General features: G+C 36.1%; 1 protein-coding gene across 1 annotated transcript in view; it reads left to right on the top strand.

Annotated features, from left to right (window-relative positions):
* cux2b (cut-like homeobox 2b) overlaps positions 1–11,266 on the top strand; it is a 175,664-nt gene extending 164,398 nt beyond the window's left edge. The window contains exons 17-22 of the mRNA XM_016463833.1: positions 535–1,343; positions 3,162–3,333; positions 4,655–4,942; positions 5,978–6,166; positions 7,083–7,359; positions 9,907–11,266. Coding sequence (XP_016319319.1) covers positions 535–1,343; positions 3,162–3,333; positions 4,655–4,942; positions 5,978–6,166; positions 7,083–7,359; positions 9,907–10,564 — 2,393 coding nt within the window. The 3' untranslated portion in view covers positions 10,565–11,266. The remainder of the gene's footprint in view (positions 1–534; positions 1,344–3,161; positions 3,334–4,654; positions 4,943–5,977; positions 6,167–7,082; positions 7,360–9,906) is intronic.
* Positions 11,267–12,364: the final 1,098 nt, after the last annotated feature.

Genomic DNA, 12,364 nt, shown 5'->3' with positions numbered 1-12,364 from the left:
TGTGCATTTAACTGTGGACCGACTGTTTTGAAAATTATATGGTACGTAGCACCTAGTCCTCAGTTATCATGAAAAAAGCCAGGAAATTTCAGTTTTGACAATATGGGACCTTTAAATTATTTTGATATTATAAATATGAATAATTTATTATTTTATTTCTTTAATATAATAATTTTAATAAATAGTAATTATTTGTCAACACATGTGCTAGTTTGGCTGTTATGGTGTCTCTTGCGCACCACTTTTTAAAGAATCCATGTCATTCTCTTCCGGTCATGAGCTATGGCGCAAGGGCGGAGCTAGTGACGCTGGGATAAACGACAGGGGGAAAAGCAGAAGCTGATGCTTCACTTTATAGCACTGACACCAGAAGGACGAAATCAAGTCCCGCCCTCTCATTTCAGATGCCGTTTCACTCGGATATACGTCACAGTAGAGAAGAAAATACAATCGCAACTTCCATTTCATGCCGACTTTAAAACTACTTCTGACTAGCAATGCAAACTCATGTTGTGATCTGTGTGTGTCGGCCAGGAGATTATAAGTCGTCTCTGGGCTGCTCATCAGGCCGTAACAGCTCCGGAGGAAGCAGCAGTTCAGACGAAACCATCAAGGGCATCCTGGAGCAGGCCCGTCGAGAGATGCAGGCGCAGCAGCAGGCCCTGCTGGAGATGGAGGTGTGCGGCCGGGCGTCCTCCAGCGAGCGTCTCGCCCTGCAGGACCCCGCCAAGACTCAGCCGCCCCCCACACCGCCCTTCATCAAACAGGAAGAGGGTGTGTCCAATCCCGCCGGCAGCCCTCAGACGCCCCTGAGCGTCCTGTCCCCCGCCACCTTCGTCCAAAACATCATCCGCAAGGTGAAGTCGGAGATCGGCGAGGCCGGTGCGTATTTCGACCAGCACTGGTCCGCCGAGCGCGGCGCGGTCGTGATGAGTGTGGGCGGCACCGCTCACCCCTTCACCTCCGTGTCTCCGTCGCTCTCCTCCTCTTCGTCCACGGGACATGCGTCCATGCCTCGTCCCTGGCCGTGGATGGAGAACGGAGACTGTCCCGTGAACGGCGAGGAAGCGTCCGCCCCTGAGGACGAGCCTGTGTTGGGACGGCCGCTGGAGGTCAAGGTGGAGTCGGACGCGTCGGTCAGCGGAGAGCCGCCCTGCGGGGGAGGAAGGGTGTCGTACTACCCCACCTACATCCCCCGAACCCTGAAGCCCACCGTCCCGCCGCTGACCACGGAGCAGTACGAGGTGTACATGTACCGCGAGGTGGACACCCTCGAACTCACCCGGCAGGTGAAGGAAAAACTGGCCAAGAACGGGATCTGCCAGAGGATCTTCGGAGAGAAGGTGGGCTTTAGAAATGCTCATTTAGTATCATTAATATAGTTCAACAACAGGAGAAGCTTGTTCACATAATCACAGAAAAACTTCTTACAAAATGCTTTTATTCAGAGGCCAAAAAGTGCAACATGATCAGTGCAATGTTTTCGATTCAATATTTTCAACTTAAAAATGGCTATATACCCAATAGTGTGAAGCATCAATATGTGTGCTAATATTCATTGATATCCAAAGCTATTACTGCATAACCATAACATAAGGAAGAATATCAAATATGTCCATTAAAATATGCTATTTTTGTAAGATTTGTTTTTAGAATTATGTGTGCAAACTTTTTCTCTTGTTGAAATTGTTTATAATTTTTTGAGCTTACACACCAATATCTTTGCATATACAAACTTCTTCAGTATTTGGTGCATCTTTTATTAGTATAATTAATACACTAATATTTTTTATTAATATTTTTATTTGTTTTTATTTTTATATTCTCTGTATTTTTTTTTCCTTCATTTTTAATTGGTCATTTAATAACATTTTTTATTGTTTTTTTTTTTTACTATTATTTTGTTTTTTTAGGGTTTAGTTTTTATAGGGTTTATTATTACTATTATTATTATTTTAGTACTTTTAGGGGGAAATCTGCTTAATTTGAATGAAAATGATGGTAAAATGCTAAACATTTTATATATTATATAATTTTTTATATATTATATTATATTATATTATATTATATTTCAGTTAACATTTATTTCATCTCGAGTAACAAAAATGTTTTATGTAAGGTTTTAGTTTTAGTCAATGATAATAACCCTGTTGAGATTGTTTGCGTGTCCTAAGACAGCACAGCTGGAGAGGAAGTTTTCCTGTAATGAGTCGAGATCAAAGGAATCAGTGCATGAAACTGTTTTTTCCACAAAAATCTGGCACAAATTTAATCTTATTGTGTGGAAATGGCATAAATCTGTTTTGGTATCTGATACCCACAAATCAACATTAAAGTCTAATTTTTTTTGTCGACATTAAATCAAAACCATATTTACTTTCTTAATACATGTTTCTGGTCTTACTGTGAATGATTCATCTGTGCATTTAATATAATAGCAATGTATTGATACTGCTGTCTTTAATCCATGCAAAATTATATATATATATACACACTAAAGTTCAAAAGTTTGGGGTCAGCAAGATTTTTTAATGTCTTTGTTTGAAAGAATTCTCTTTTACTTACCAAGGCTGTGTTTATAATATTGTGAAATGTTATTACAATTTAACTTGCTGTTTTCTATTTGAGTATGTTGTAAAGTGTAATTTATTCCTGTGATCAAAGCTGAATTTTCAGCATCATTACTCCAGTCTTCAGTGTCACATGATCCTTCAGAAATCATTCTAATATGCTGATTTGCTGCTCAACAAACATTTCTGATACTATCAGTGCTGAACACAGTTGTGCTGCTGAATATTTTTTGTGAAAACAGTGATACATTTTTCTGGATTCTTGAATGTAAAGTTTAAAAGAACAGCATTTATTTGAAATAGAAATATTTTCTAACATTATAAATGTCTTCACTGTCACTTCTGATCAATTTAATGCATCCTTACTCTATAAAAGAAATTATTTCTGTAAAAGAAAAAAAAGAAAACATGGTACTGATCCTAAACTCTTGAGCGGTAGTGTAAGTTCAGTAATGAGCTGCTACATGAAGTTCCTGGATTGTTTTTTTGCTGCCATCTAGTGGTCAGTAGAATATGGCCAGTGAAAGCTGATTTCAAACAGTGGTGAACATTATTAGTTCAGACTCATTCGAATGTCTGTGTCTCTGGCAGGTGTTGGGTTTGTCTCAGGGCAGCGTGAGTGACATGTTATCCAGACCTAAACCCTGGAGTAAGCTCACTCAGAAGGGCCGCGAGCCGTTCATACGCATGCAGCTCTGGCTGCTGGACCAGCTGGGTCACGCACTCAGCCACAGCCACAGCCTCAGCCTCAGCCTCAGCCAGGGTCAGTCATCCTCACAGACACACAGCCAGTGGGGCTTTTCTCATTTCTGGAATACTAAAAGAAGTATAGCTTTAAATTATTCATTACTATTACATAGTAGTAGTATTTGTTGTACTGTTTAAATAAAATCATTGTTTTTTTTTTCTGTATTTTGATAAAAATGTTGTAATGAGAAACTTAAAACAATCTTAGGAAACAAATAAAATTCATTTGTAATATAACAATAAATAATAATAATTGTAATGAATAATTATCATATAAATTATTAAATAATATTACAGTAAAGAGACCTTTTCAGTAATGATAGTTTTAGGGGTAAATCTGCTTAATTGTAATGAAAATTATGGCAAAATGCAAAACATTTGAACATTAATCTTCACTTACTGTACTGTTAAACAAAATCATTGTTGTTTTTTTTTCTTTGCATTTTGATAAAAAAATATAGTGATTAGAATCTTAGAATAATTGAATATCAGGTAAAAAATACAATTAGAAATACAGTTTATTATATATTATTATTATATAAAAACATTTTTAGTATATCATTTATAGTATAAATTACAACAGTTTATATTATTACAGTAAAGAACCCGTTCTGGTAATGATCGTTTAAGGGGAAAATAAGATTAATTGTCATTGAAATGATGGGAAAATGCCAAACATATTACAGTTAGGCTTCATTAAATGTATGCAAAATACTATTTCTTATGTCCTACATAGCTAAATAAATAAGGTTTTTCTTACTTAGTATTTTTGGTGTTGTTTTTCCAGTACAAATGTCTAAAAATTCCGAAGTCAAAATAAATTTACTTGAGATGCAAAATGACTTAAGATATTAAGTCTTGTGTTCTGAAAAAAAATTAAATAGATCAAAATTAATTGAGTTTATGCTGAAAACATGAACACATATTTGTCAGTGGGGTAAGAAAAATAAACGTAATTTCTTGTAAAAAAAAAAAAAAAAAACACTTCTTTTCTTACCCCACTGACAGATATTTGTTTTGACAACTATCTTGTTTTAAGCATAAACCCACTCAATTATATTGATTTTTTATGATGTTTTTTTTTTTTTTAAATCTTGATTAAAGTATGTTTAGATATTTGTATTGGACACAAGACAAAAATATTGAATATAAACAAAAAATGTCAGTTTTTGTATGAATTAGTATGTTTCTGCTCCTTTTGTTTTCTGGGTTTTGTTATCCGTCCATAGATGTGTAAGATGTGTTGTTTCATAATTTTGGTGTTTTTAACATAACAAATGCACGTAAAATGCTTCTGACTGTGAATACCAATATCATCTTTGGTGGTTGGTTCTCAGATAAGAGCCCTGTGACGAGCCACTCGTCCCCGTCCCCTCCTCCGAGTCCTGAGGACGGTCACCCCAGCATGACCCTGGAGCCCGTGAGTCTGGCGCTGGAGAGCAGTAAGGAGAACCAGCACCCGCAGCACGCCGAGCCCCACGGGGGGAAGAGTACGCCGGGCATGATGGTCCCGCAGCAGCCCCACGCACCGCTGGGCATCCAGGAGCTGGTGGCCATGTCTCCGGAGCTGGACACGTACGCCATCACCAAGAGAGTGAAGGAAGTGCTGACCGACAACAACTTAGGTGATTTACAGCACTCTGTGAACGCCAGCATTTTTTATCATTTGTAAAATGAACACTTTTGGCACTACCGTACAAACGTTGGGTGATGTTTCTGCTCACCAAGGCTGAATTTATTTGATCAAATGTTGTGTTAACTAAAACTATTAAAAACTGCAATCGAAATAAAAATGAAATGAAATGTAATATGTATATAATATAAACATTTTATAACTGTTAGATAAAAACATAACCGTATAAAGTTTAGAATATAATGTTTAGAATATAAGTTCTTATAGTATTAATTAAAGGATTAAAGCTGTGTAAAAGATAGAAAACTATAAATATGACAAAATCATGCAACAACATTACTAAAACAAACTCAAATTAAAATGAAAAATGAAAATATACAAATAGAAGCTAATTCCAAATATTACTAAAATGCTATAATAATATATACACTACCAGTGATGTTTTTTTAATGTTTTTGGAAGAAGTCTCTTCTGCTCACCAAGGCTGCATTTATTTGATCAAAAATACAATAAAAACAGTAATAATATGAAATGTTTTTGCAATTTAAAATAAGTGTTTTCTATTTGAATGTATATTAAAATGTAATTTATTTCTGTGATCAAAGCTGAATTTTCAGCATCATTACTCCAGTCTTCAGTGTCACATGATCTTCAGATATCATTCTAATATGCTGATTTGCTGCTCAACAAACATTTCTGATTATTATCAATGTTGAAAACAGTTGTGCTGCTTCATATTTTTGTTGGAACAATTACATTTTATTTTTCAGGATTATTTGATGAATAGAAAGTTCAAAAGAACAGCATTTATTTGATCTTTTGTAACACTACAAATGTCTATGCTGTCACTTTTGATCATTTTAATGAATCCTTGCTGAAAAAAAAAGCGTTTAAAAGTTAATGTAAGCAAAAAATGGATTCATAGAAACTTAGATTTTGAACTGATTCCCGTTTAATGTTCAACTGAGGAGCATTCTAAGGACTGTGGGCCGGATTGGTAACTGTGCAAGCTTGCGTGTTGATGCAGGTCAGCGTCTGTTTGGAGAGAGCATTCTGGGATTGACTCAGGGTTCAGTGTCTGACCTGCTGTCCAGACCGAAGCCCTGGCATAAGCTCAGTCTGAAGGGCCGCGAGCCGTTCGTCCGCATGCAGCTGTGGCTCAACGACCCGCACAACATCGACAAACTCCGAGACGTCAAGAAGATGGAGAAGAAAGGTAAGAGAACAGACTAGTAAGAATATTTATTCATTCTTCATTTTTGATTGTCTCGTTTCATTTTTTGATCTAAATTGTATTAATAAATTAGATTTAAAATAGTGCGATCCAGTGTTATTTATACTCTTATTTATATACTGTTGTTCAAAGGTTGTTATAATTAACTAAAACTATTACAAATAATTTTCTGTAAATGAAATAAAGCTTAAAATAAAATATAAATATTAGAATAAAAACTTAAACATAAGTTAAATAAGAAATGTTGCCTTGACAGCTAAAATACTACAATTTCTAAAGCTGAAAATTAAGCTACAGTATATAGAAATTAATTAAAATAAAGTAAAATAAAAAATGTATAAAAACAACAAATGTATTGATATACTATAATAGTATTTATTAATGTTTTGAATTAGCTTTTATTTTTACATTTTCAGTTTTCTTTTAATGTTTGTTGAAGTTTTGGTAATTTTGTTATGTGCTTTTGTCATTTGTATTAGTTTTTGTTTGAAAAATGTGTGTGTGTACTGTGTATATTTATTATGTATATATAAATACAAACACATGCGTGTATATATTTAAGAAAAATATGTTACGTTTATATATTAAATATATTTATATATGATAGAATTTTTATGAATATGAATATATACACGTAAATAAATGTACATATTTTCAAAATATATGCTGTATGTGTGTGTGTGTCTTTATATATACATAATAAATATACACAGCACACACACATACAGTATATTATGTAAACAATAACTTTTATTTTGGATGCGATTAATCGCGATTAATCGTTTGACAGCACTAATATATACATGCACTTTCTGTGAAGATGCAGTTGATCATAATTTGTAAAGTCGTCTGAAGTAACTGCTTCAACACAGAGTGTATGTGTCCTGGTTTTCTCCAGCGTATCTGAAGAGGCGATACGGTCTGCTGAGTGCCGGCTCAGACAGCGATTCCCCCGGCGCTCATTCAGACTGCATCAGTCCGGGTCTGACCACGCTGGAGCTCTGCCCCTTCAGCCAGGCCAAGAAACCCCGCGTGGTGCTGGCGGCCGAGGAGAAGGAGGCTCTGAGGAAGGCGTATCTGCAGGAGCCGTATCCCTCGCAGCACACCATCGAGATGCTGGCCGCCCAACTCAACCTCAAAACCAACACCGTCATCAACTGGTTCCACAACTACAGGTCCGAATCCACTGCTTACCTCGTAAAGACACCCAGAATAGAGTTTTGTGTCCAAACTGTTTGAATGGGAGTTTGGCTCCACCTGCAGGATAATTTAATTTTTATTGTAGTTTCAGTTTTATTCAATTTAGTATTTTAACTTAAGCTTTTTATTATTACTTATGATCCACTTTGAAGATGCAGTTGATCATAATTTGCAAAACTTTTTGCATTTTGATCCAACTTTTATTAATAATATTTACTTTTCAGACAATAACTGGATTTGCTGAATTACACATGCAATGTATTGAGATCCAGTGTTATTTTAGAGTTATTTATGTACTATTATAGTATTTAATATTTGGACAGTATATATTGAAAATATTTACATGTATGTACATTTATATATATATATATATTAAATGTATGCAAAATACTATTTCTTATGTCCTACATAAATATATAAATATATTTAATATATAAACATAACATATTTTTCTTAAATATATACATGCATGTGTTTGTATTTATATATACATAATATACACAGTATACACACATATATTATGTAAACAATAACTTTTATTTTGGATGCGATTAATCGCGATTAATCGTTTGACAGCACTAATATATACATGCACTTTCTGTGAAGATGCAGTTGATCATAATTTGTAAAGTCGTCTGAAGTAACTGCTTCAACACAGAGTGTATGTGTCCTGGTTTTCTCCAGCGTATCTGAAGAGGCGATACGGTCTGCTGAGTGCCGGCTCAGACAGCGATTCCCCCGGCGCTCATTCAGACTGCATCAGTCCGGGTCTGACCCCGCTGGAGCTCTGCCCCTTCAGCCAGGCCAAGAAACCCCGCGTGGTGCTGGCGGCCGAGGAGAAGGAGGCTCTGAGGAAGGCGTATCTGCAGGAGCCGTATCCCTCGCAGCACACCATCGAGATGCTGGCCGCCCAACTCAACCTCAAAACCAACACTGTCATCAACTGGTTCCACAACTACAGGTCCGAATCCACTGCTTACCTCGTAAAGACACCCAGAATAGAGTTTTGTGTCCAAACTGTTTGAATGGGAGTTTGGCTCCACCTGCAGGATAATTGAGAAATTAAAAAGTGAGAAACAAGAGAATCGTATGGCTACACCTGTACAGAGTCTAGACCTTATTTATTTATTGAGAGTAATATTGAATCAACCTCAAGCATTATTTTTTTTCAAGAATAGGAAATACCTAACGTTAAAGATCAAAATAAGCACTACAGATGCGAGAATGCAAGATGTGTTGCTGCTGAGGTAAACGCTCTCGCTCTTTCTCTGCTGTCTCTTTGCTATGTCTGACTGTAGAAATGGTCATTAATTCTTAATTTGGGTAGCCCACGGAACAGACATGTTACAGGTAATAATATAATCAAAAAACCATGGCAACAAATTATTTTTTAAGTCAGTTTAATAAGTTGAAACGACTTTCACAGTCAATTTGATTCAACTTAACTCATGTTTAACCGTTGCTTCTTGTCATTGTAGGCTTAGGCTACTTTTTCAATAAATTTTCATGAATATACAAATTAATAAAATGAATTTTATTTATTTTTTGTTACAAATTGTCCATTCATTTATTTTTAACACAGTGGGCTACACTCCAGGGGGTGCTGCAGCACCCCTGCTTCCCGCGGTAATGGCAGCATCCCATAATGAATAGCTCTCCAACTGAAATTGAAAGCGGCATTGAGCCATATTTCTTGATCCAAATGTTGACATTTTATTAATAAATTAATTTAGAATGTTCATTTTCAGATGATAACTGGGTTTACTGAATTTACACATGCAATGTAGAGAGATCCAGTGTTATTTTAGTGTATTTAAATATACAATTGTAGTATTTATTCATATTTTGAATTAAATTATATTTTTATAATTTCAGTTTTCTTATTTTAGATGAAGTTTTATTAGTTTTTATGTGCTTTCACCATTTTTTTTTTTTTTTTCCAATATTTCTATATGGCTCTATATGGCTAATTTATTTTCATTTTTGTTTTATTAATTTAGTATTACAACTTAAACTTGTTTATTTCAGTTATTGTTTATTATTCAGCCAGTAACTGGATTTGTTGAGTTACACATGGAATGTAGTGAGATCCAGTGTTATTTTTAGTGTTGTTTATATACTATTTATTTACTATTAAATGTATTTATGTATTATTTATTAATATTTTGAATTGGCTATTATTTTTGTTTGCTTGTTTGAATACATTTTGATTTCACTGTTATTAAATTTCTATTTAAACTTCATTTCATTTATATAGCCTTAGCTTTTATTCATTTTTATTTCAGCTTTAGTTGGAGTAATTTTTATATTTCAACTTATTGATTTCAGATAGTTGCCAAGACAAGATTTCAATTTTTTCCCATCTAATATTTGTATTTAATTTTATTTCAACTTTATTTCAATAACTGATTTTTTAAAAATAGTTTTAGTAAACAATACTGGTGAAATCATGTGGCAACTATAAAGCATGCTAAACCTAAAATCAGTAAATGTATTTCCTCTTATGGTCTGCCTCTCGACAGGTCCCGCATGCGGCGAGAGGTCCTGATGGAGGGTCTCCAAGACAACGACACGGACGCCGAGCACAACAACTACTCCCCACTGTCCGACTGCGACGACAGGAAGCAGCCCTCGGCCGTCCGCAGCCACCCTCTGAGCGCCGGCCCGTGCCGCTTCGCCCTCAAACAGGAGGCCAGCGAGCCGGGCGAGGATGAGGAGCTCCGTCTGCGGCAGGCCAAGTGCTTCTCCGTCGGCGTCCAGTTCGCCCAGCTCAAAAGTGACCCGGAAACGCCCACGCACCGCTCGCTGGGCGTCAAGGATGATGAACCGCCGAGGAACAGCCACGAGGGCGAGGAGCTGGAGAAGTCGCCCGAGGATCCCGTCAGCTTCAAGGCTTCGTCCGAACCGTCCCGGAGCAGCCTGGAGGTGTCGCTCAACTCGCCCTCCGCCGCGTCCTCGCCCGGCCTCATGATGTCCGTGTCCCCCGTCCCGTCCTCTTCCGCCCCCATCTCCCCGTCGCCGGCCCCGAGCCACCATCACCCGCCGAGCTCGCCCTCGCTCAACTCCAAACTCAACAAAAGCACTCAGAGACGCAACGAGAAGATGGCCAACCTCAATAACATCATCCATCGCCTGGAGCGGGCCGCCAACCGCGAGGAGACGCTCGAGTGGGAGTTCTAGACCAAGAGCCTAAGCATCAGATATTTATAAACACGTTTGAGCTATTTTGATAAAGTCACTTTGGATTCTGCGTCACAGGAGAATTAACGTAGCGGTGTCATGAAATGCACACTGACGTCTTGTAGATTGCCACTGGGTGAGATTATGAAATAAAAGACCTCTGTCTTAAGCCATCAAAAAGCACTACTTATTTAAAAACAAAAAAAGAGAGAGACAATGACCAAATTTGCTAATTTTTAAATAGCAGTTTTTCAACTTTTGTCTGTAAGACGGGACAGCGAAGTCAAGTGATGTGCGACAGCTTCACGTTGACCGAGGGATAGTCCTAAAAGACTCTAAATAGTGAACATTGCGTATGTATTTAGTTTCTTGGTGACATGTTTTGGATCTTTTGTTATACAAGCGTACAACGTGTGATTGTGTGTGTTGTAGAAATCGTCTGCAATAGCCTTCTCTGAACAAGATGTAGCATGGAACATAATTTACCCTCTATTTCCTCTCTAGATTGTAACCTGTGATATACTTGAGCGATACTATAAAAAGAGAAAAACGGCAAAAACAAGAAAAAAGGAAATGTAAAAAAGTCGCTACGACGGTAGATGCATTTTTGATTTCGTGAACGGTTGACGGTTCTTTTTTTTTTTTTTTTTTTGGTTGGATACTTTGAGGTTTTACACCAGGGTTCTTATGCACAGTTTACACACTGCAAAAAAATATTTTTCTTACTCAGTATTTTTGTTGTTTTTCAGTACAAATATCTAAATATTTTTAAATCAAGATGTTTACTTGAGAAGCAAAAAGACACAAGTTTTTGCTTAAAACAAGAATTTTTCGTATCCCATTCGCAGATGTTTTTCTTGTTTTAAGCATTAAGTTTTCAGTAAACAAGGCTTAATATCATAAGTAATTTGCTTCTCAATTGAATTGAAATCAGTTGAAAATTAAGTGAGGTTTTGCTTTAAAAATATTTATCAGTGGGATAAGAAAATCTTGGTTTGCCTTCATCAAAGGCAAAATAAATGAAAACAATTCTTACCCCATTGGCAGATTTTTTTTTCTTGTTTTAAGCAAGTGAAAAATAATTAAATTAATCAGTCTTGTTTTACAGTATAAATATCCAAGCATACTTAAATTGAGATTTAAAAAAAAATAAATAATAAAATTAAGCGAGTATGCTTCAACAAGACATTGTGGTAATAAAAAAAAGTGTTCCATTTGAATTAAGTTTATTTTTCTTAACCCACTAACAGATATTTTTCTTGTTGTAAACTTTTAAAGATTTTTTTTTTTTCAGAAAACGGCCTAACATCTTAAATCAATTCACAATTAAAATATAAATCAAAAATAGGTTTGTTTGTTTCTTAAAACAAAACAAAGCAAAAAATCTGTAAGTAGGCTAATAAGAATAATAAAAATAGTCTTGTTTTCCCTTTTAAGTTTATTTTCCTTACTCCACTGACAGATAATTGTTCATGTTTTAAGCATAAACTCACTTCATTTTAATTTTTCAGTAAACAAGACATCATATCTTAAGTCATTTTGCTTCTCAAGTGAATGCATCTTGATTTAAGAATTTTTAGATATTTTTAATGGAAAACAACAAAAATACTGAGTTTTTGCAGTGCACATTCTCAATAATTCATGCCAGCTCTACCTCACTGTCCCGACGAGCTGGTCTCACACAAACACACTCGGGCCAGTGCACTTCCTGTAGCATAGTTTTCCGCCCAAAGGGTTGGATATAATGTAAGATACGTTTCAGTCAAGCCACCGACTGGTGGGGTGGGACGGGTTTTCACG

Source organism: Sinocyclocheilus anshuiensis, unplaced genomic scaffold (assembly GCF_001515605.1).
Source record: "Sinocyclocheilus anshuiensis isolate Anshui unplaced genomic scaffold, SAMN03320099.WGS_v1.1 scaffold332, whole genome shotgun sequence".
Classification (NCBI taxonomy): domain Eukaryota; kingdom Metazoa; phylum Chordata; class Actinopteri; order Cypriniformes; family Cyprinidae; genus Sinocyclocheilus; species Sinocyclocheilus anshuiensis.
Note: the sequence above shows the minus strand (reverse complement) of the source record. Positions and strands in the feature narration are given on the sequence as shown.